Source organism: Felis catus, chromosome C1 (assembly GCF_018350175.1).
Source record: "Felis catus isolate Fca126 chromosome C1, F.catus_Fca126_mat1.0, whole genome shotgun sequence".
Lineage (NCBI taxonomy): Eukaryota > Metazoa > Chordata > Mammalia > Carnivora > Felidae > Felis > Felis catus.
Genome location: NC_058375.1, coordinates 214,965,485 through 214,990,120, shown reverse-complemented (window position 1 = coordinate 214,990,120; position 24,636 = coordinate 214,965,485). Strand labels below are relative to the sequence as shown.

Below are 24,636 nucleotides of genomic sequence, written 5' to 3'. Positions count from 1 at the left end.
CAGGTCACGATCTCACAGTTTGTGAGTTCGAGCCCCACGTGGGGCTCTGTGCTGACATTGTGGAGCCTGCTCGGGATTCTCTCTCTGCCCCTCCCCCACTCACTCTCTCTCAAATAAATTAAAAAATATAAAATATTTTATAAGACCTTCTATCAGTATCATAAAATAGGTTGCTTCTACCTGATGTGATGGGAACACCATTCCTGCTGTTCATCCTGCTGTGTAGTAACCAGGAGCCCTCCATCAACAGGACTTTCATTTAACCCCTCTGCGTTTATAAAAGTGCATCCTTTTTTTTTTTAATTTACCATTTTTTTTAACGGTTATTTTTGAGAGAGTGGGAGGGGCAGAGAGAGAGGGAGACACAGAATCAGAAGCAGGCTCCAAGCTGTCAGCACAGAGCCCAACGCGGGGCTCAAACTCACAAACTGTGAGATCACGACCTGAACAAAGTCAGAAGCTTAACCGACTGAGCCACCCAGGCGCCCGTAACAGTGCATTCTTAATACAAACCATATGACCAGGAGTAGTTCCCTGGAGGGGGATTTCTGGATCAGATGGTATGGATATTTTACGCTTCTTAAAAGTTAGGGTCCTTTCCGGGTGAGTTACACCAATTGCTGTTCCCACAGGCCGTGTCTATGAGTAGTATTACTTACTTTGCCCTCAGTTGCAAGTATTCAGTGTTGGTTTGAATGTTTCCTAAACTGATAAATGAGAAATGGTTGTCTTCTCTCATTTGCTTCAGTTCTTTGATTGCTGGTAAGACTGGGTATTTCTCAAAGGCTTGTAATAAGCCATTTGCATTTTGTGAGTGTGAATTAATTCATATATTTTGTGTGATTTTATAACGGGGTCATATGAAAAAGTGGTTTGTGAGTGCTTTCTCAGTGACACTGACCCTTGGTCACATCTGTTGTAAGTGGTACATGTCCCTTTGCAGACCAGGCCGTGCACTTGCTTGGACCCCCTCCCTGTCCTTGACCAGCCCCCAGAGTCCCACACCCCCCCACCCCCAGCCTCACCACACCTGCACCCTCCCCGTGCCGCTGCCCCCAGTTGTTCCCCCATCATGTCACCCCTTCTTTTGGGTGAAAGCACCCACACAACAGAAACGTGTCACTTAAAATCCCACATGGTCTCAGCACCCTAAACGCCCAGCAGTTGTGCCCACTTCTCCCCTCCCCACCTTCCAGCTGGAACCCCATGTCCCGTACCACCCCACACGCCCAGCTCCTCCCATCCTTCTGCGTTTGTCTCCCTGGGCCCCTCTTCCCCGCTTCTCCCTGGCTGCCCCGCAGCAGCTCAGCCTTCGGGCACCTGTTCCATAGCTCTGTCTGGCGACCTCGGCACACTGGCCCGGCCCGGCCCGGCGTGGGAGCTTCGCCCCGCTCGGGGCCGGATCAGCACCGAAGGAAGTCAGAGTAGGGAAGAGTATTAGAGGGTCTTGGGAAAAGCCAGGAGAGTGGGAGGGGAGGCTTCGCCCGTCACGCTCCCCCATGGATACTGCGTTCTCACTTTGTTCAGTCTGACACTCGACTGTTTTCTGGCACAGGCCCCACGACGTGGTGCTGAGAACACAGATGCGCATCCCCGGCAAGAGGGCATACGCCCCGCACGTGGACTTGGTGTGGGACACCGCCTGCGGCTGGACCGCCGGCTCCTTGAGGCAGCGCATCGCCCACTTCTGCTCTCTTCCCGTGGAGAAAATTGAAATCGCCAAGTACTTCCCCGAAAAGTTCGAGTGGCTTCCAGTCTCCAGCTGGGTAAAGTTGTGGGCCTTTCTCAGAGAGCCTGGGCCTCGCCGGTGTAGTCACTAGGCCACGTGCGCTTTCCCACAGATAGGGAACTTAGTGAGAACCTGAGATTGACTTTTCTTTATTCAAGATGCTTGATTTCTCTATAGAACCAGCAAATTACCAAGAGGAAGAAGAAGAAAAAGCAAGATAATTTGCAGGGAGCACCTTATTACTTGAAAGATGGAGACACTGTTGGTATCAAGGTAAGTTACTTAACAGCAAATGTACCACTTCAGTAAAACACCAAGATCAAGTGATCTTATAGAGAAGTTGTATCAGTTCTTCAAGGCTCAGATAATCCCGTCTTCTAGAAATTGTTTCAGAGAATGGGAAGCAGAAGAGAGAAAGCCAGGCAGCTCGTTATGAGGTCAGTACGACCTCAGTATCAAAACCTTAATCTGGGTTTGACTCACATGAAAAAAATGCTTTTGAAGTTGTGTCGTTCAGTGCGTTGCCGTAGGTTTTCGTAGGTTCCTGTATTAGGGGAAGACCTTTCCTTCCGTTCCTACTTTGCTCCTTTTCTTTTCATCCCGAATGAGCGCTGTGATACCAAATCCCTACTGTGTCTGCACCTGTTGAATTAGCTTCACAGCTTCCCACCTCTCATCTGGTGTCCTGTTCCTACGTAAGTGACAGAGCCACCTGGCTTGCCTCGGACAAACCTACTTTTCACACTGTAATATTTCTAGGTTAAGAATTAGTCATTTCGACCCTTGATTTAAGAATTAACTTCCAGATATTAAGTTGACTAAGGATTAAATTGCTGACTGATATTTTCACATCAAGGAACCAGTATTCCCTTACCCACCACTTGCATTCAGCATTGTAATAAACAGTGGGACCCTTCCCAAAGAACAGTAAATAAAGAAAAAATTGCGAGAGAAATAAAGGAAATTCTAAAGGAAAGCATGAAACCGTTACGTGCAGTTCTACAGAGGAGATTCAAGAGACTGTACAGATAAACCCTCAGATCAAGAGAGTTCAAAAGACTGCAAGGTTGGTATACGTAAAACTACAAGGTACCCGGGAATGCATCCAGGCAAAAGATGTCGAAGACCTCTCCAGAGATCACAAAAACATTGAGCAGTATTGAAGCTTCAGTTAGACACACAGCAATATTCCACCTCACAGTACAAAGATAGCAGAATGCTCCCCACGTCTGTGAAGTTCGTGCTGGTCAGTAAGAGACATAAACTCACGAGCAGGAGCACAGGGCAGAGAGCTGAGGTGTTTAAAGACCACGGTCCAGGGGCATCTGTGTGGCTCGGTTGGTTGAGTGTCCAACCTAGATCACGATCTCACGGTCCGTGAGTTTGAGCCCCGCGTCGGGCTTTGCGCTGACAGCGAGGAGCCTGCTTCAGAGGCTCTGTCTTCCTCTCTCTCTGTCCCTCCCCCACTCATTCTCTTTCTCTCTCTCTCAAAAATAAACCAACAGTAGATAAGTAAATAAAAGACCACAGTCCGGGTGCTCACCTCACCAGGTACAAAGTGACAAGGGCAGGCAGGAGGGGGGCACTTGAAACGACATTAAAAACGGATTATTCAGTAACTGGTACTGGGAAAATGGGTTATTCGTACAGGAGAAATTCTCATAAAGAGGGTCCCCAAATTTATTTGAGCTTCAGGCCCCGGAAAATCTGTATCCAGCTCTGCTCACACCAGATACATCAATATGAAAACTCAAATGTGAAAGGCAGTGATTTCCAACCTTTAGAAGATTTAAGAAATCCTTCTTAACCTAAGTCATAAGAATTTTCTCAACATAAGAAACAAAAAGCACAGACCAAAAGAAAAGGATGGATAAACCTGCACTAAAAGTAAAAATTACAGGGGCACCTGAGGGGCTCGGTCAGTTGAGCATCTGACTCTTGAGCTGAAATCAAGTCACGATCCCAGGGTCGTGGGGTCGAGCCCCACATTGAGCTCCACACTGAGCGTGGAGCTTGCTTGAGATTCTCTCTCTCTCTAAACAAAGAGTAAAAATTTTAGTTCATCAAAGGAAATGACAGTGAAAAGGCAAGCCACAAAGAGGAACAAGATCGGTCACAAGGATGATGGTCCAGAATGTGAAAGACATCTGTAAGTCAGTTACAGAAAGACAGCCCGACAGGGGAGACCGGGGCGAGGATGAACACCCCCCCCCCCCGCCCCGTTCTTGGGAGGAGACTGGCCAGGAAGCAGGGCCTTTGAGGTGAAGCAGCGGCGGCACGGCCCGCCTCTGGCAGGGGCGCACGCGGGCTGGCACCGGAGACAAGTCCACGCCGGGCAGGACGATGCTTGTGCGCAGCAAACCCCGGCCATTCCTAGACACAACCTGAATCAGCTCACACACGAGTGAGGAGACGTGCGGAGGGCTCACCTCAGCATAGGTCGGAAGAACTTCAGTGATCCTCAGAAAGGGGACAGATAAAACGAAGAAAGGTATTAACGTGGTGATCTAGAACACGGCAGTTAAAATCCGTAAATCAAGGCGACGTATGTCAACGCGGACAGACCTCCAATTACTTAGGGTTGAAAACAAAGTCACAAAGTGGTCATTTACAGGAAATGTAAAACCCTGTAAAGTGCGGAGGGTCCCAGAGGGCCACAGTCCTGGGTAGTAATCGGGGCGGAGGGAGGACGGCAACAACCAGGCTCACCTCCACGGAGCACTGGCCTCTGACGGGCGGGGGGCCAGCGGCGGAATATGAGTTTTCCTTGGAAAACAAATGTGCAAATGTGGTCAAAGGTCAGTGGTGTTAATAGCGGTCACTGAGCAGCTTTTTCATCTACCCGGCACCGTCCACGTGTATACGTTCACCTCCGTTTTTCCCCGTGACCCCCCGTAGGAGTAGGGGTCTCGGGACGCACTTACGTAACTGGCTCCCGGGCCACACGCCTGCGGTCTTGCAGGTACCGCTCTGAGGACGTGGACATCGGCCCGTTACCTCTGTATTTCCTCTTACTTTGCAGTCAGCTTTTCTCAGTTTTTAAAAAGCACATCATACGCCACTTACCCAAATAAAGGTTCCTCGTGCAGCACTTACTCGAACAGAAGTCGTATCGTATTTGTTACTTTTTCTCACCTGAGAGCTACTTATAAAAGCAGCAGAACCCTCCTGCGTGTCCTCAGTATCTTAGCACGTAGCTGCCTCTCCCAAAGGCACACGACGGAGGTGGTCAGCCACACAAGACCGTGGCAGGTGGCGAGCGTCAGAATGGCCACTTTGGGATGCACGTGTTCCTGTGAGCACTGCTCAGCGTCAGAGCCGTGTGCTGTCGCACAAGCGACGTGTCCCCATGTGCTGAGCCGGGACAGGGCGGGGGGGTGGCCAGGGCTCATGGCGAATGATGTCCACGTACGAAGCCGATGGCACGTGCCAGGAGTGGAGAGGTCTGGTCTCTCGGGAGAACGTGGGAACAGCATCTGGGGACACCGGAGAGTTAACAGACGCCCACGGTGTCACTGTGGAGGTATGCAGGTGGCCGCTGTGACAGGATTTCTGAAACAGCTGTGCTCCTGGCCGGGGAGGACCCTGTGCCTATGTCGTCCTCTGTCCGAGCCCCTGTGCTGGCCGTCGGTGGGGCATTTCCACTGCTGGCCGAGCATATTTCCAGCACCAGCATGTCTTACGTTCGTTGTTTAATTTACGTCAGTTCAGATATCCTTCTGTTGATGTATTTTTTTGCATACGCCTTAAAAGTAGGCTAAGAAGAGATCCGAAAACATTGTTCCTTCATTATTTTGAAACGTAGAATCTCCTGGTTGAGGATGATGAAGATTTCAGTACCGTCAGAGATGACCTGGGAAAAGAGACACAGAAGCAGCTCGCTCTGGGAAAACAGAAAAGGTACGGCCAGTTTCTCTCACGCGGGCAGCGTCCCCTCGAAGGCCCTGATGGCAGCTCTTCCCACCTGTGCTCTTGATCGAGGCTCGGACAGGGATCCTTCTCCGCTGTCCATACTTGTTCATGCTCCTTTGGTCACCTCCTGACAGGCTTTCCGGGAACAGGGACACAGCCCGGGCGACATGGGCAACAAGTCACTAGGAGGAAACCCTCCCCCCGCATCCTGGTCTGGTCTCCCGCCTCCTCTCTGCCACTTGCTGGGCCTTTTCCTCCAGACGCCGGCACCCTTGGGTCTCCTGGACAGATGAGCACCGCCGTCACAGAGCGGCTCCAGCCTCTGCCTGCCCGCTCACTGCCCTTCATCCAGCACCTCCCTGTTCACGCCAACCCCGCGCCCTCCCCGCTCTCTCCCCACTCTGCCAATATGGACTCTCTCCTTCCTCTTCGTGGAGCTCACCTCTCCCCCCGATCCCCTTCCCCCCACCCATAAACCAGGTACGCTTACCAGAATCTGCTGGAATGTTCCATCAGTATTGATACTTGAGACTCCATGTGCCTGAACAGGGCTCTCGCCCCTGTATCCGTGTCACCCCCATGCAGGCCCTGTCAGGGGCGCCACGGTCCTCCCGATCTGCTCCCTGCTTCCAGGCTCCTGAAGTCTGAGTCCTCAGCTGGCTTTTCCCTGTCCTGATTGCTTCTTACCCGAGTTACTGCCGCAGCCTTCGACGTAACCCACCTGCCCGAGCCCCTGCTCGCCTCCTACTCTTCACCTCCTCCTACCCGTCCCCACCTTGGGTACCGATGTGTCAGGCATGCTGCCAGGGGCACCCGGCGGGGCCGGAACAAACCACAAGGAAGAGAGGGCCAAGCGGGAGGCAGTGTCACTCTGCCACCACACCCACAGCAGTCCACGGGGCTGGACGTTTCAGATCCTTGCGTCTGTCGAGCTTAACACGTTGATTCAAAAGGTAAAGATCACTCTGCCATGAGACGTTTTCATCTGGCAGATTGGAAAAGGCCCCAAGTCTGACCCGCTGTGTGGACAACGTGCAAAAGCCCATTGTCCTGACATAGGGTTGGCGAGGCGGGGGCAGGGGAGGCGTACAATTGAGGTCCTCCGGCTGAACAGTTTGTAAATACCTGTCAAAATTGCAAACGCGCGTCCCTGTGGCCCGTCGTAACTCAACCCTAAGAAGTTGGAACGGGGGTGCCTGGGCGGCTCAGCTGGTTAAGCTTCGGCTCAGGTCATGATTTCACGATTCGTGGGTTCAAGCCCTGCATCAGGCTCTTTGCTGACAGCTCTGGGCCGGGAGCCTGCTTTGGATTCTGTGTCTTCCTTTCTCTCCGCCCCTCCCGCGCTTGCACTCTGTCTCTCTTTCTCTCTCTCAAAAATAAACATCTAAAAAAGTTTTTTTTTTTTTTTTTTAAAAGCTGGAATGAATTTCAGAGTCATTCCAAATCCCCCAACCCGGTGAGGCCTGTGGTGTCCATGACCACGAGTCTATGACAGCCTCTCCTGTCTTCCGCAGCCAAGAAACCCTCCGTGTGCAGAGCAGTGACCTCTTCTCTGGTGTCAAGACGCCTGCCCGGCCCCGTGCACCAGAAGCGTCTCTTTCCATCCACGTCGGGAGTTTCAGATAGTGCGGGCAGCCAGCGACGTCCCCGTGGCCTCCGCACCCCAGCGGTGCCGGTACCGGCGGGTGGTGGGCGTGGGCACGCTGCTCCCCCTGCAGCTCACCGGGTGCTGCCGTGCGCGCACGCGTGTGGTTTTCCGCCTCCTGCGGATGGGATTCCAGACCCTCCGTTTATTACGGGCAGAGGGACGTTCCATCCCCGGCCAGACAAGCGCGCTTTATCACGTGGCCGAGCTGCACCCCCACCTGGGGGGCTTGCACAGACCTGGTGGTGTCCCACAGCGGCTGGTCACACGCTGCCCTTGCACCACACCTGACCCTGGCTGCCATCTGTACGAGAGAGTTCACCCGTTCCCCGTTAACTGCAGACACGGATAAAGCGGCACGTCGCTACCCTCCGACGGGTCCGCCGTCTGAAGCACTCACGTTCTTCTGTCTTCACGGTTCAGACGAGGTTGCCCCCGCGTCCACAAGGATTCTGACAGCTCAGCTCACGCCGACGGGCCGGCCAGGCTCACGCTGGGACACAAAGGGTGTTTCTGGCCCCCACGCGGCACGTGATCCCCTCTTTGACCGGAGTTAAAACCGATTCTAAAGCGTTAGCTCTCTTTCCAGGATGAGGAGACAGGGTGGCCTCTCAGGCTCGGTGGACGCTGCTGAAGAGAAGGAAGCCTCGGGTGTGGCCACACCGGTGGCAGCTCGGCAGCCCTGAGGTGCCCTCCGCCCCGTGTCATCCGTGATCAGAGCCTTCTCGCTGCTGCTGCTGCGAACGCCGGAGCCTCTGTGTGTCCGGAAGCCCGGCCGCGGCAGACGGGCCTGGCGTGGGCTGATGGTCCCGAGTTTCCTCAAAACAGAAAACCTAAACCAGGATTCTGTTCCTCCTAATTAAGCTTGGCTAATAAAGACCTCAGCGGTATCTGTGACAGACCTACATCTGTCCCCGAGCCCGTTGACCAGGACACTGGGGTGGTGCACGCAGACTCCAGCTGGGCCGGAGCAGGGTTCCCGAGAAGGTAACGTGCTCTCTTACCTCACATGAGGCTTTGCGGCAGCTCTCGTCGCGAGGCCATCGCCTCCCCTCCCCGCCGCTGCCGACACCGCACTCGGTGGCGGGAGGACAGGTGCGGGCCAGCGTCCCAGCCGCGGCATGAGCCGTGTGTCCACAGAGCTGGCTGCTTCCGAGCGGCCTGGCCCCGCCCTGCTCCTAGCACGGTCCCAGCCGCCGTGGGAGACCTGGGCCTCCGTGCACGTGTCTGGCGTCGGGCCCCGGGTCGCATCCCCGTTTGGACTAAAGCGGTGGCGCCGTGAGAAGCCAGACCTGGACCGCAGGCTGCTCTCGGGCCCCAGGGGCTGGATCTGCCCGAGGGTGTAGACGGGCTCCACGGATGCACCTTGTGCGGCCACCAATGCTAGACGCGAGGGGGGCCGTGGCTGGAAGCCCACCCCTCGGCGTAGAAGCTGTTCCGTTCACACGAGCTCCGTGGTCGGTCCCTTCGTGGTAAGGTCATAAAATGGTGACGTAATAACTAAAGAGCTTGGCTGTGGAGAAGCCTGAGCCCTCGCCAGACGGTGCCTTCGTGGGCCCGCGGTGAGCCTGCCTGCCTTCTGTCCATCCTTCTGTCCGTCCTTCCACATGGGGGTGGAGTGGGGCCCCGGGGGGGCTGTGAGACCTTGTTCAATAAACCATTCTTCACTGTCATCTCCACATCTGATGTGCACCTGTTGTTTCCTGCTCCAGCCGCTTTTGTTCCCAAACCCACTTCAGAGGCTAAATAAACGTTTATATTTAGAAATGCTGTCTCAGTCCTGCCTCAGAAATTTAAATTCTGGGGACTCCTGAGGAAGACTACCAGAAGAAACTGCAAGTTTCTGGAGAAGGGGCGGTGGTGGTTGCATTACAGAGAACATTTGTTCCACTAGGACATTTTTCTGGCAAAAGGGGAGGGGAGTGGGGCACCAGAATTTCTCGATGATCAAAAATCAGGCCTTCGAAGATGGCAGTTTCTCTCTGGAACAGACTTCATCGCGAAGGACCACAGAGGCCACCGACAGCCCCTCACATTCTGTGCTCTGTGACATGCCCATCCGGGGCACGGGTCAGCAAAATAAATTCACCACGGGTGTGTTTACATCCTGGAAATTCGCTCACCTCCCAAGGCAAAGTGTACCCGAAAGGAAGAGCTATTTCTGACTCCATTTCCTCCTGTGCCCCCCACTCACCATGGCGAGAGCAGCCACTCACCACGGCGGCCCGTGTCACTGGCTGCACGGCGTAGTGGCCGGGACCCTTCACTTCCGGGTGACTGAACCCAGGCCAGGCTGGTTCGGGCAGCGCCAGGAGCCCTCAAACGGAGCCGAGATCAGGCCCACAGAGGGGAACCGCTGGATGGTTCGGGGCTGACGGCGCCCCACCTAATACCCGTGATTCCTCCACCTACGCCCAAACCACACTCGCGTCCCCCGACCCCATCCCGAAGGTAGGCGGCTCGGTTACACGCGGTCCCTGCCTCCGTCCCACGTCCGAGGCCTCCAGACTTCTCACGGTTTGGCAGCTGGTGCCTAAAAGAGCCCTGGAAATCGGGGCGGAAAGTAGTCTACACCGGGGGGGGGGGGGGGGGGGGGGTGAGGAGGACCACAACTGAGGCTCTCTTCGGAGGCCACGAATGCATCGGGCAGGACCCGCGCAGCTAGACAGCGACCCGTGAGCTCCCCGTCCTGCCGAGGAGGCAAAGCCTCGCTCGTCCTGCCGCGCTCTGACCTCGGGGTCAGCTGTCCCCCTGGGCACACCTGACCTGGACGTTGGAAGGGCTCTCCTTTGGGGTGACGCCACTTGGGCACTCCTTTCTGAGTGTGCACGTCCTGGAGGCCTGGCACTGATGACCTTGGGGCCGAGCGACCGCAGGCTTTTGCCGGCCAGCGAGGGACTCGGCGACACGATTTCTGAGAGTGCTCGGAAGGCTCGTGGTCGATCCGCTTCCATCAACAGCGTGAGCGACAGAGCCTCTGACTCCCAGCCAGCTGCTTTTCCTCTACGAGTTTTGCAAACCTGGTTCGCTTTGGGGATGAAAACCGTGAATGGGCTGTGCCTCAGTTCCTGCCTGATACGGACACCCCGTCCGACACCGCGGCCCGGGCTGGTGGGGTCAGAGCGGCCTCCCCTGGCGTGAGCAGGCCCCCGTCCAGGCCACGCTCTCGGACCCCGGCTGCAGAGAGGCCTCCACGCCCCACAAACACCCGCCCCGCGTGCGCACCAGTCTGCCCCAAAGCCTTCTTCGTACCACTTCACCCATCCCCGGGGGTCCCCCTTCTCTGGCCTCACACCTGTATAATAGGTGTAACTCGTGTCTATATGCTTTCGCTTTGGCCTTCCAAATACAAAATCTTTATGGGAGGAACGCTACGGGGATTAGGTTCAACATAGAGACAAGACGCATGCGGTTCTCACTCACATACAAGAAGTGTGGCAGGTACAGGGAGGGGGTTGTCCAGGAGCTTCGTGGAGACCACGGAGATGCGAGGAGTAGGCTTCCAACCTTGTGGCCCAGGCTGGCTGCTAGAGCTCCACCCATCAGGTCCACCCTCCAGGCCAGCAGCAGGAGAAAAAAGACAGGCATCCATGTTTTAAAGGAAACTTTCTGGAAACTTCAGTTAATATTTGTATGTCTTTCGCCCAAGCTTGGTCACATCACTAAGGTCAACTGCAGAGGAGGCTGGAGAATGTGGTCACACTTGCAGGGGCGCATTTGGGCACAACGCGTCACCCAGATGGCGCGAGGATTCTGTTAGTAGGGCAGGAGACAGGAAACTGATGTTTATAAGCATCAAGCAGTGGCTTCTACAAATGCCAAGAGAGTCTGAGGTCTAACGTTCAAGATTAGATTACACAACAGAAGGGTTGGGACTTGGGCAAGTGGAAGCCTCGGGCACAAAACTCGAAGGTGCCCAAAAAACTCAGTAATCAAGACAGAGCGGTACTTAATAACATTTTTAGCAATCAAAATTAATGCAGAAAAATCCATAATGAACAAAGTATTAAAATTTTAAACCAGGATCAATACAAGTTAAAAGTCCTGCCAGCCTAGGTATTATCTTTAGAACAAACTCCGAGTCCTGCAAGCACATGCCCAACCCGCCGTGCCGGCTGCGTCCCCAGCGCCTCCCCTTAGCGGGGAGGACGAACTCAGTCTGGGTCAGAAGAAACCACGAGACTCCAAGTTCTCCATTCCATAAAGGATTGTCAGACACAGAAGGGGGGGGACGCAGAAGGGGGGGTGCAAGGTGCTTAGATGTGCCTCAGTTTCCTCTCTAGCCCCCCTGCCCAAAGCTTAATTTCCCCCACGCCACCCTCCGCTATCATGGGGCGTAGACGTGGAGCTGGGAGCCAGCAGCGTGGCCCCGGTGCCTGTGCCAGAGGCCGGAGTTCAGGGGATCGAGGCCACCCGCCAACACAGAGCCACCGGAAACCAACCACCAGAGACAGTGCCTGGGGCCAAGGACAGCCCCTGGGTCACAGATGTCAACCTCCGGTACAAGGTCAGCATCCCGGGCAGCGGGTAAAGGCCACACCGGCCGACGGAACGGAACGCTGCCGACCGGGTGTTGCCAAGGGTCAGCTTGCGGCTGGAGGGCGCCCTTCCTCTCCCCTCAGGGACACGGGCCTCCCTCCTTCCCAACACCTGGAAACCACCTGAGGGAGGAAAGCAGGGCAAGGTACGTGCGTTAACGGAGAGGCCTTCAAGCAGAGCGGACCCAGAGCGGAGTCGGCTGGTGACAGCGGCCCGCAGCCCCTCCCCCCGCACACCTGGCGTGGCTGGGCCCCCGCTTCCAGGTGGGCTCAGGAAACCTCACGCGCACTCGTCCGCGCTCCCCCCACCCTGGCAGGAAGGTGATCGGAGCCACCGTGGCCACGTGGGCCAGACCCCCAAGTGACACGTGGAGGGGGCCGCGGCACCCAAGTGCCCGAAGCACAACCCCCCGTGACTGTTCTGGGAACCAGAAATACACTTGGTTTGAGTCACTGCACTCCAAGGCTTATTTATTTAGGCAGCTCGCCAGCTCACCAGGAGAGATGGCATCAGCCAGACCGCGGAGAGCACGGGGGTCTTGGCGACGAATTCCGAGCCGGGAGCGGGAGCCGCTCCGGTTTAGAACGACTGCTCCGCCCTCTGCACACACCACGTCGGCAAGTCTTGCCATCGGATTATACTCGAGCCCTCCCCCTCGTTGCCCTCCCGGGAACGGGAGAGGACAGAGTGACCTTGACCTTGGGGAGGCCACTCCCTTGGCATAAAGGTGCTGGGAGTAAACAGAAGAGCTTGTGGTCTAGTTTTATATGAAAGATTTAGGAGGATGAGACTATTCCCTCAGTAGGCTGGGCCAGGCTGCCTGTGATGAAGTCTGAACCTCTGCCCTACCCGCGCCCCGCCTCCTGGCTGGGTTCTTCATTCCACGATCCGAGTGGCCACACCCTAAGAGACACAGTGGCTTTCCATTTTGCTTTTCAGCCACGCCAACTTACTTCCAGAGTAGCTAAGATACAAAATCCTGAATCCAGTTTGGAAAGATCTGGGCGACGAGGAATGACGACAAGAAATCTGACAATGGCAGGTTTTATTTATACACAGAACAACCTATTTACAACCCCAGATTGGGTCTGTACACAGCAATACAGGAGGCATTTGCTTCCACGGCGGGCACCGTATAAATTAAGATCATAAATATGAGGGGTAAGCCCCGCCCGAGGGCACAAAACCTTTTGTCCAAGACTCCCCAGGACCCTTCCTCCCTCCCTCCCTCCACGCTGACGGGACCGGGGTCCCCGCGGGACAGCGCCCAGCCTCGGCAGGGACGTCGGGGGGCAGGCAGAGGAGCGGCCTCACGGGAACCAACACGGCCACCGCAGCAGATGCGGCACCGGCCGGACGCCAACACGCTTCCATGCAACACTCACGTTTACTCCACTCGCCTCTAACTTACTAGAATCAGAAAAACGGTTTTTACGTAAACAGTGTTGTTTTAATCACTGACGACATACTAATTCTAAACACCATGCTTCACCCAGCCCTCGGGCTTTCCCAAGGGAGGGCGCGGAGGGTACGGGACGGCCCCACAGCGTCAGCACCGGCCGACGCTCCCCTCCTCACCGAGCACGTGCCTGTCCCCGGCTCGCCCCGAGGACCTCAGAGCCCAGGGCCCGGCCAGAGGTGACAGAGCAGACGCCGTTCTGGTACCGCGGGCTCAGGACCCCACGGTCTCCTTTGTCAGCCTGTTCTACCTTGAAAGCCGGTGACTTCCAGCGGCCAGATGATCCCTCTCTGCCTTCCCGGGTCCAAAGCAGCCGTCTGATGGCACAGGGGGCGTCGGGGTGGGGAAGGCCACGCACAACAGCTGAGCACGCTGCGGAGCACAGGCGCCCCCCCCCCGCCCCACCCCGCCCTGTCGCTGCCACCACACCCTCAGGGACAGGAGCAGGCCAGGTGCCCGCCAGGGCCCCAGCAGGATGCCCCCAAACCAGCAGCAGAGGCCCGGCCGGACTCACGGGGGGCGGGGGTGGAGGGGCCACCGTGCACCCCAGTGAGGGGGAGGGGCTTGCAGAGGGAGCAGCAGGCAGATGCTGTTCAGCGCCCCAAAGGTTCCCCCCCTTTGAGGTTCCCCCAAGGGTGACCGGATGACACCTGCAGCCCCCCCCCGTCCCCTCACGAGGATGAGGGGTGAAGCGAGCTACAGGGTAGGGGCGCGGGGCCCCGGCTCGCAGCTGGGCCGGGTTACAGAGCCCTGCAGGGTGGGCTGTGGCGGCGATGGGGGAGACGGGGAGGGCTGGGGACGTGGGCGAGAGCGGCCCGAGGCAGACGGCCGCCCACAGGGCCAGAGACGGTCGGTGGGGACGGTCCCCCAGGACGGGGCGAGGCATCGCCCCAGCGCCCGGGACGCGCTCGCGCTCGCCAACACCGAGCTCACGCAAACACACCCTCTGTCTGAGGGGAGACGGGAGGCTACGGCATCTCGGGGACAGAGGGACCACGTGCCCACGCCAGCAGCTCAAGAGGAGGGCGCCACGCGGACGAGGCCAAAGGCAACCGGAGAGGGGATCTGTCAGCCCGAGATCGTCACCGTCCGTCCGCTCGGCTCGAGGAGGGTGAGCGCGCTTCGTCCTTCGTCTCTGCGCACCGCGAACACGGGTGGGACGGCAGCGCGTCCAGGCCGCTTTCAAAGCAGGAGAGGCGGCGTCTCGGCCAGAGACTCCGCGATACCCGGGGGACATCAGGCGGGGGCCTTGCAAGGCTGCCGCGGAGAACCAGGGTGGCCCGCGGACATGGAACTTGCCGGCGCGGGAGGCTGCCGGCCAGGCCGGGGTCCGCACGCCCGGGGGAGGCCACGCGGCACGCGGTCACGGGGCTCGCGGCGGGGACCCGCGGGACGAGCTCGCGTGGCCCAGGCGGGCCGCCTCCACGGGACAACCCGGCGCCCGGAGGCCGGGCCCGGCCCGGGTCCCGGGTCGGCAGGGGCGGAGAGGTGGTGGCGGTCCGCCCCACGCGGTGTCGGGGCCGGACGAGGTGTCGTTTCGAAGGTAGCTGTGTTGGTGTGCGCGAGACCCCGGGACGGTCACGGAACGGGCGTCCGCGAGGCTTCCCGTCCGGAGCAGGGGGAGTAGCACCATGAGAAGGGGCGGCGGGTCCCCGGCCTCAGTCGCGGGGCGAGCGGGGGACGCAGGCCGACAGGGCCGCGGCTAGGCCTCGGTGGCAGGAGCGCTCCGGCTCAGCTCCTTGATGCCACACAGGATCCGCTTCACGTGGCCCACCTTGGTCACGCCGAGGTCCTGCAACGAGAGGACAGCACCCTGACGCCGGGCAGGGAGCCGGGCCCCCGCGGGCCTTCCCGCCCGACCTTCCGAACACGAACGCGGTGAGAAGGACGAAGACGGTGACGCGAGGCGAAAACGACACACACACAGCCGTGCAGACGCCCGCCACACCCCTCCCGCGAGCCACAGAGTCGCCGGCGCCCTCGTGCCAGACAGACGCAGACCCCGCCCGGCAGCAGGTGGAGACAGGTGACTCGAGAGCGCGGCCGTGAGGACGTCCCGGGGGGCCTTTCGCCCTCTCAGGGCACAGCCCTGCCCCCCCCCCCACCCCAGGCTCAGGCAGGCCCCAGGGGACTCCGCCCGCAGTCCTGGCGCTGGCGCCTGGTCCCCCCGGGGCTCAGCGGCCACAGGCGTGCCTCGTCTCACTGCCCCCGCCGCGCCGTGCCCCGCGCCTCAGGGTTCCTGGCGGCCTGCGTCCAGCAGGTACCCCCGGGGCCGTTTTCCCGAGGGCGCGAGTCTCTGTGTCACGTGTTGGTAATTCTCCCGATACTTCAGACATTCTGGCCGTTAAATTTGTTACGGTCACCCGTGACCAGGGATGACGGCTCACCGAAAGCTCAGATGACAGCATTTTGCAGCGAGCAAGTATTTTTAGGCTAACGTGTGCACGCTTTTCAGACCTAATGCCGCTGCACACGTAGGAGCCTACAGCGTGTTAGAAACCTGACCCTCATGCGCACCGGGAAACCAAGGAGTTCACGGGACTCGCTTCCTCGCAGTGCTCTGCGGCAGCTCGGAGGTGTGCCCGTGTGTGGGCTCCAAAGGGAGAGGGACCCACGCACTGGGGGCCGTCATCACACACAGCCCTTCGCTGGCCAATTAGCACAGGGCTGTGTCCCACAACAGGCTGTTTTTTTTACTTTTAAGTAGCCCCCGCCCCCGATGTGGGGCTCGAATCCACGACCTTGAGATCAAGAGTCACATGCTCCACCTACTGAGCCAGCCAGCACCGAACCCCCCCCCCTCCGCCCCCCGGCAACAGGGTTTTTAATGTTAAAATAGTTCATTGGTCCAAGCAGGTAAAGAAAAGCAAGGTCCCCTCCGTTACTTCTGCTCTGGCTTTGTTTGGCTGTGGCGGGTTGGAGACATCACTGCTGGGGGGCAGAGGTGGCCTCTCGGCCACTTCCACGTGTCACCCCGAGCCATGCATGAGGAGAGTCCGACGACACCGGAGCATGGCCAGGTCAGAGGGAGGGACAGAGAAGGGAGTGCAGGGAAGCCCGGGACGGGTTCCCAGGAGCCGCTGTGGAAGTACCTTGAGGTCCCTCCGCTCCAGGTGCAGGAGCTCGGAGCCCCGGATGTCGTGCCGCGTGAAGATGTCCTTATACTCACAGAGACTGAGGTGCTCCAGCCAGGCAGCAACCTCCTCTGTCCCCCAGAGGTGAACTGTCGGAGATGGAAAAGCACGAATGCAGTGAGTGCCCAGAGCCCAGTGCGAGGCAGGTGGCAGCCGGCACCCGAGCCACCCCAGTAGCAGGCACCCAGATGCCCCGGCAGCCAGCGCCCAAAATGCCAGCAGCCGGCTCCCCAGATGCCCCAAGAGCCGACTCCCCAGACGCCCAGCACCCGGCACCCCAGACACCCCGGCAGCAGGCACCCACACGCCCCCAAAGCCGGCACCCAAGATGCGCGGCAGCCGGCTCCCCAGACACCCCGGCACCCGGCTCCCCAGATGCCCTGGCACCTGGCTCCTGAGACGTCCCAGCACCCAGCACGTGAGACACCCCAGCAGCCGGCTTCCAAGACGCCCCAGCACCTGGCTCCCCAGACGCCCCAGCAGCCAGCACCCGCCACTCGGCCACACGCACCACCCAGAGCTCTGCAGGAAGAAGCAGGGGAGCCACCCGCATTCAGGGGACATGAGCCACAGCAGGAGCTGCTGTCTGTTCCTGCCAGGTTGGCCATCGGCCTTCTGGACATTTGCCATGTGTCCCAGGGGAGACTGGATGCCACCAAATAAGAGGAAAACGCCAATCTGACTGTGCAGCTGCAGTCAGCTTGCCCTCCTTTCTAGAGGGTTCACTTCGCTTCTGGTCCACAGCAGGAAGGGAAACAGGCAGAGATTTCACGCGGTCAGAGCGACCACTGTTGCAGAGCCACTATCGTTAAAAGAAACCCAACTGCTGGGCAGACATTCGAAGAAGAAAAATCAAAGGGAGTGACCACCACCTACAAATCCAAACCTGGGCTGCCGGGCACCGGAGGGCACTGAAAACAGCCATGCTCAGAGCCGACCTTCCAGACAGAGATTTTAAGGCCCAATCTACTGACTCTCCCTCAAAACTGTCCTCGAGTGCCATGTTCTATTGATTTGGCCAACCACAGTCGCTGCTGGCCTGGGCTCCAGCCCAGGGCCCGGATCGATGACTCGTTAGCCGGGGAACGGCAGCCCCTCCCAAGAGGCAGGCCCGGTGGGTCCAGCACAAGACCCGAGTGTGAGCTCTGTGTCTCCGGGTGTCCTGTCCCCTCTGCTGCCCTCCTCCCACTCTGCAGCCCCGATCCAGGGCGGGCGGGCAGCGCCCTGGTGCCAGCCGCCAGAGGAATCTGCACGGGGAGCGACTCCAGGCAGGAGCAACCGCCTGGCATGGGACTCAAGAAGGCGCGGTTCTCTAGCTACAGAAGGGACGCCGCGGCGCAGGCGGGGACCCTGGGGAAGAGCCACAAGGCCACGGACAGAGCGGAGACCGGGAGGGCGCACGCAGCAGGCGCACACGGCCAGAGGACAGCGGGAGGGCAGGTACCCGGGGCTCCCAGGCTACTGCGGGCTTCTCTGTTCTTGCTGTTTTTCTTAAACTTCGTCACCAGGCGGAATTTGCCACTGCGGCTGCGTTTGGAAAGCTCCAGCATCACATTCTGTGGGGAAAGCGGGAGACACGGAGAGTCAGACCCCGACCTAGTCAGGCCCACTTCTCAGACAGGCGGGGAGCTTGGCAAAGGGGCTGCGGTCCCTGCTTCATTTACTCGGCTTCCCTCAGTTTCTAGTCTTGGCATTTATTGATCTGTGACGCCTTTTAAAAGTGGTTGTGCAGTGACCGCACAGTGTCTATTTTCACATTCGGCTTTCATTTTATAACGTGTTTCTCATACGATTAAAAAGCTTCATAAATATCACCTAAATGTCAGCACGTTGTACAAAGATCATCCAGTAGGCTCCCAGCCGACCTAGTGCTACACTGGCAGGCGGGGACCATCGGTACTGGAGTACCTTTCTAAACAAAGCTTTTCCTGGCCTTGGCGCTCTTTCCTTGGGACCGACTCCCCGAAGCAGCGAGGAGGGAGGGGGCCAGAGGGACAGGGGCACTGGGTCCCCACTTGGCAGCCGCCTCCCCACAGAGCCGCCCAGGACATGGGTGGAGCTAACACTGCCCCTTCCCAGCTGGTCTGTGGACCTTCTCGGAGGATGTTCTCACGCCAGGTTGGAAGGGGGTCTCTGCAGTGAAGGATGTTTGCACACACAATGCACTTAACTGTATTTATAACCTGTGTACTCGTATCACCCCTGTATTCACAAATAAAGCATCATTTCCTTATTTTTCAGGTGTGCCTGTTTCTTCCTGCCCCAGAACCCCGTCTACCGACGTCCCCACATCAACCCACACAGTCAGCCTTTCGGCTTTATGGCACTTCCAGATCTGAAAGGGATTTTCATTAGACTGACCAAACCTAGACGGGGTAATAATCCACAGCCTCACGTCTGGAAATGTGCTCTGTCGTACCTCCAATTTTCCTTGTGCCCCTGATGGCCCCTTCATGGATCTCTTAATCAGAAGCATTTCATGTTTCAGGTTCTTAACTAACAAAAGAAACCTCTTACAATTTTCTAACCAATGACTGCAGCACTCAGGAACCATTTTCACAAACATCTTACATTTGGCAAAACTCTCAACTGTCAATTCTAACAGCTCCATTAAAGACCTTCAGCTCCCACGTGACCAGACTGTTCCGTCCTGAGACTGGCTGGCGCCCACCTCGCTCCCCAACACTTTCCGTGGGGCCCGGTGACCGCAGGGACAGGCAGCTGTCCCGCAGCACGGCCCAAACAAAATCCTACTCCTAACTTCAAAATTTCTTCTTTTTTTTTAACGCATACAGGAGTATTACATTTACTTCTAACTTTTAGTAGAAATATTTTCATCCATGCATAAAATGGGGAGACCAGCAGAACAAGCCTCATTATCAACATGTGATCTTACTTCGGCTCCCTTTTAAGACCTCAATGTGCTCCCCTCACAAATACTTCAACATGCCACCCATACAGATGGGAATACTCTCTTCTTAAAGCCTCTAACCACGACACCATCGCCACTCGTGACACCAGCAAGAATTCACTTATAGTTAATAACATCAACTCTCCCCGACCGCTGCAAAGGTTTATCCTCATGGCTGGTTTGTCTGAATCAGGACCGTCATGAGAGCCACAAGTGACACTCAGCTGTTGTGGCCCTCCAAACCAGCTGTCTGTCCTGTAAGACAGCTCCTACTGTGACCTCTGACCACCTGCCGGCTCTGGGGAGCGGCCGCGCTGCCCCGTCCCTCCTGCCCACACATGGAGCTGCCGATTCCATCCGGCTTCCCACTCTCAGGCACGAGGAGGTCACCGGTGGTGTTGCCACTGCCCTCCTCCCCACAGGGGAGACATGCTGTCCTCTCTTGGCGGGGGGACACCACAGGTAGAGCTACCCACCGAGGATCCCCTGGAAATCAAGCACTTCCCACTGCAGGGGTGGGGGGGATGGCCTTTCAATCCCTGTGCACGTCCCAGCCGGAAAGCTTTTAGAAAGAACTGCTTTCAATTATTTGACTTAAAGAAATTATTCTTACGAATCTCCTGATAATACCAAATTTTGAAATCAGATGTGCTAAGCTTTTAAAAAAATGAACTGTTTGAAAGTTTCAAAGATTTGCTTCACAACATTGTGAACATACTTAATGCTACTTAAACCATACACTTAAAAACAACAAATATGGAAAATCTTTTTTTTTTTAATTTTTTTTAATGTTTATTTATTCTTCAGGGAGAGAGAGAGAGAGAGAGAGAGAGAGAGACAGAGTGTGAGTGGAGGAGGGGCTGAGATAGAGGGAGACATAGAATCCGAAGCAGGCTCCAGGTTCTGAGCTGTCAGCACAGAGCCCGACGTGGGGCTTGAACTCATGAGCCGTGAGATCGTGACCTGAGCTGAAGTCAGACGCTTAACCAACTCAGCCACCCAGGCGCCCCCAAATATGGTAAATCTTACGCATTTAAGAATCTAAAAAAAGAACTGGAACAATGTCCATCGTTTCCTAGCTTTGACACTCTTCCTTATATATAGAAATCACACATTCCTTGACATTTTTCTTTTGCAGATGATACTTATTTCTTCAAGTTGTCCTGTGGCTATTCTTTTTAAAACGTCTTCAGATTTCAATCTGTATAGTTTAAATTTTTCCTGAAGACTCAACAGTTTCATCAAGATTTTTAAATTAGCATTTCTTTGAAGATAGTATAACTTGACTTATTTTATCTATTCTTACATGACCTTTATCACTTCATTTTTTCAAACTTTCCTTGATTATATTTGCCACAGGCTAATTAATTTCTTGCACTTTACGGGGAACCTCTGAACAACGCAGAAGTTACGGGAGCCAACCCCCACCCATGAAACTGAAACTCCAGTGTAACTTCTGACTCCCCAAAGAGTCTGAATGATCTGATTAACACATATTTTGCATGTATTATATACTGTTTTCGTACTAAAAAGCTACAGAAAAGAGAACTTTAGGAAAATCATAAGAGAAAATACATTTACAGTACTGCACTATGTAGTATGTATGTAAGTGGACCCACGCAGTTCAAACCGTATTATTCAGGGGTCAGTACTTTCAAAGAACTAGCTCACAGAGTTGTCAACTTTTTTGTGCTCTCAAATAAATAATTTTCCTATTTTTATGCCAGTAGAAATGTGGCACCGTGCCCTGCCCCTGCTTCTCTCTGCCCACTGAACGCCACCCCAGAGCCGGAGTCCCACAGGGCGGGAACGCGGAGCCAAACGGCAGCCGGCAAAGAAGGCCGGAGAAGGCAGGAGCCCTGGGAGGCCCAGAAGGCCCCAGGAGCAAGCGTGGTTTTCCTTTCTTTCCCAGGACACCTGGCTGCAGGTCCGGCCTCGGGCTCCACAAGATGAATGCCTGCAGGAACACTACCCCAGCCCTCCCTGCTCTGCCCTGGCCAGCTCCAGAGGGTTTCTGGTTTTGCAGCTAAACCTGCCCCTGGAGTCATCTATACAACTTCCCGCCTGTTACTCTGCACCGTCTCATGAGCTCACAACCAGGAACCCTAGAAACCAGGGCCCCTACAGACATGGCTTGAAGGATTCATTAGGTCAGACCTCTGGCGGGGGGGGGGGGGGGGGGGGGGGGGGGGACTCACGCTGCTTTGTTTCTGCAGTGGCTGTACATTTGGTGATAATTTGTTTTGAAACATTTTTATGTTTGAAGCTTTGGAACCGCAGTTCGTGAAATAAGAGCTTTTAGTATTGAGACCCGAAAGTCCCCAAACAAACCAAGCTGACTGGTCACCCTGCAACCAGGCACTAGGCCACGAGCCTCCTGCTGCAGCAGCAGCCACAGTGCCCACGAACCAAGGAAAATCCTAGCCCTCTGCTGTCTTCAGAGGGAATCTGCACAGAGAGGGGGAGCTGCCCACCACGGGCAGGGCATGGGAACACAGGGCCCACAGCTGACGGCTATGGTACCTGGGGTTTCCTGTGGCCCAGCACTGGGCTGCTGAAACCACTCTTGGAAAGGAACCAACTTTAACAATTTCCAGGCCACAGTGGACTGGTACTCCCATGAAATGCAATAAAATAAACTACTAAAAAAATGAAACCGAAAAAGGACATATAAAACATAAACCTCAATTTTTTATTATTTTCAACAGAAATATAATTCTGTTAATTGCCTAAAAGTTTCTAAACGCTCCCTCTCAATTTCTAGAATAACAAAGAGATTCCTACTGTCAGTACTTTTTAATGTCCTATGGGCAACAAGAAAAAATATATGCCCTCTTTACAGAGTATAAAGTTCTCTCTCTGTAGACACATGATATATATATGTTCTATACATACATATTTTTCCAAGTTTTTTTTGTTGTTCATATGCTATAATTTATTTCATTAATCATGGACTGGTAGTGATGGTTCACACTACAGTTTGGTTTCTGTCCCTTTCTCTCATTTCAAGAAGTTTTTGCTTTACAGATTTTTATATAAATTAAAATTTGGAAGGTAGTCACTAAAAGAAAGAATAGACAGTATATATTTCCAAACTACTAGAGGGGACAAAGAGAGTTGTGTAGGAGGAAGGAGAGACTTCTCAATCAAAAAGGAGAAATTAAAAGAAACAAAAAAAGAATACAGAACACAAAATATGGCAAAATACACATATAAATACATTAATAATCACAATAAATATAAATAGACCAAACATTCCAGTTAAAACAGAAAATAACAGATTGGATAAAAATCCAACATTTGACAATACACTAGTCATAAGGGAGACACTACAAATAAAGCTTGAAAGTAAAAGTATAAAGATGAAAATACCAAACAAGTAAACTTAAAAACAATTACTAAGGGTCTTTACATAATGATAAAATCTATATGCAGCCAATAATATAGCTTCAAAACACAGAAAGCAAAAATAAGACCACAAGGGTAAACTGAGCTATCTACATTCACGGTCAGAGACTTTAGAAATAACTGATAGATCAAGAAGACAAAAATAAATTTTATTATTATAAAAATATATTTTGCCAATATCAAGTGATCGGTTTTTATCATTTATTGCAATTCTATTTTTATATTAATATTGTAACTTCAGATTTTATGTGTTTTCTTGAAATTGTTTTGATCTTTTTGTGTCTAAGTTTTTGCTGGGGGTAGGGAGAGAAAATTAGGCTCTTGTGATTGGTATATGGTTAGATTTCCTTTTTAACACAATCTTATGATAATTTGGTTTTCAGAGGAGAAGCGACACCATTTTTTATCTTTTACACTGTTAGCTACATCTTTATTGGTCTCTTATTTTTTCACAATGTAGATTATATTTTGTTTTTGTTTTTAGAAAACTGATTTGGAAAAACATACACCTTTTCAATTCTGTTAGAAACTACCTTTAAGTTTTTAAAGGTATTACTAACTCTGCATTTCCCTAATTATCAAAGTCAAGAACTTTTTTTTTAAACCTTCCACCTTAAAGGAATTTAACTGCCTTCATTCCTCTGTCTCTGTCTTCTTCCCAGCCTCCCATCTCACTGTCCACTTCACCGGCTTTGGTAACTTAGTCTGGAACTACAGGCTATGTTATCATTACATCTATTATTTTATATATTATTATTTGAGGAATTTTCTTTTAAATGAAAATTTTGTATTTATAATTCACAATTTAACTAATTTTGATGAGCTTGGCCTATCCCTTTAAACTAAAATGTCCTCTGCATTTGTCAACAAATGCCTGCATGTTCAGAGCAGAGCAGGACAGACTGTTAGAACTTTCCTTTGTACCATCACCTAACTGCTGCCAACAGGTTCTAACAAACAAAACTGGAGATACGAGTGCCAGACGTGTAACGTCTAACAGTTACTTCTCTGGCAAGACTGCAGAACCCTAGCCTAGGATGAACTTTTCTCCAGGCCCACCTCTGCTCTACCCCTGAGAAGAAAGGCAATCCACGGTTCGTCTTTATCAGGATGCTGCCCACAAAACTGACCCTCCAACAAGCACCTCTCCGGGGCTCTTCCTGCCTATCCTCCTGCTGCAGGAGGCAACGACATCCCAGGCTGCCATATGCCTGGGGTCCTGTCTGTCCTGGCTACAGGACCTATGACAAGCTGGAGTCTCTAAATACGTGCAAAACAAAAACGTGATTGTGAGCGAAACACACCGATTCCATCCCTGACGACGACAAACTTAAGAAGCTGCCATTTATCCAACCGACGTGTCTTCGCACCAGGGGCAAACAGCGGGGCCAGGCTCAGCCTTCTAGGGACTTCCTGGCCAGCCCTGCCATTCTGTTTGAGGATGACGAGTGCCCCAGTCATCAAGGATTATGCTCAGTACTAACTCCCAACCTTCTCGCCGCCAGTCTTTTTCCACGCCTCCACGGCGTTTTAATAGAGGAGTCTTGAGAAGCCTTATCAGGGGCTGCAAGATGGCCACCAACTTAATCTCAAAGCCGCACGGGTCACGGTGATTACAGGTACTGAAGGGAAAGCCACTGCATCCTGCGGTGCCCAAGCTGAAGCCCCAGGACCCCCTTACCTCCTCATCACCGGGCTCCACGGGCTGGCACAGCCAGGGGGTGTCCGCCAGCTTCCTGAGCTGCTGGTCCATCTCGGCAAGAGCGGCCCCGAGCCGCTCTTTTTGAGGGGGATCCAACTGCTGCTCCGGGCAGAAAAGAAACACAACTGGTTATCGGCGGTGAGGAGCTGGGGCCACGGCAAAGCCCCCATGCAGGCGTGCAGGCTGCTCCAGCAGAA

At 54.6% G+C, this 24,636-nt stretch overlaps 2 protein-coding genes across 21 annotated transcripts in view; one reads left to right on the top strand and one right to left on the bottom strand.

Moving 5' to 3' along the window:
• Positions 1-9,053, top strand: part of USP40 (ubiquitin specific peptidase 40) — a 90,123-nt gene extending 81,070 nt beyond the window's left edge. For 10 of the 12 annotated variants that reach the window (XM_045034635.1, XM_023259824.2, XM_045034636.1 and 7 more), the window contains 4 exons: positions 1,556-1,766; positions 1,907-2,002; positions 5,535-5,629; positions 7,156-9,053. In XM_045034635.1, the coding sequence (XP_044890570.1) occupies positions 1,556-1,766; positions 1,907-2,002; positions 5,535-5,629; positions 7,156-7,267 (514 nt within the window). In that variant the 3' untranslated portion in view covers positions 7,268-9,053. The other 2 variants (XR_006583636.1, XM_045034637.1) reach the window with 2 other exon arrangements.
• Positions 9,054-12,855: 3,802 nt separating this feature from the next.
• Positions 12,856-24,636, bottom strand: part of DGKD (diacylglycerol kinase delta) — a 110,761-nt gene continuing 98,980 nt past the window's right edge. For 7 of the 9 annotated variants that reach the window (XM_045034648.1, XM_019838907.3, XM_006935700.5 and 4 more), the window contains 3 exons: positions 24,419-24,538; positions 17,863-17,974; positions 16,254-16,507 (listed from right to left, as the gene is read on the bottom strand). In XM_045034648.1, coding sequence (XP_044890583.1) covers positions 16,254-16,507; positions 17,863-17,974; positions 24,419-24,538 — 486 coding nt within the window. Of the gene's footprint in view, positions 15,077-16,253; positions 16,508-17,862; positions 17,975-24,418; positions 24,539-24,636 lie in introns of those variants that run through there. The other 2 variants (XM_023259828.2, XM_045034649.1) reach the window with 2 other exon arrangements.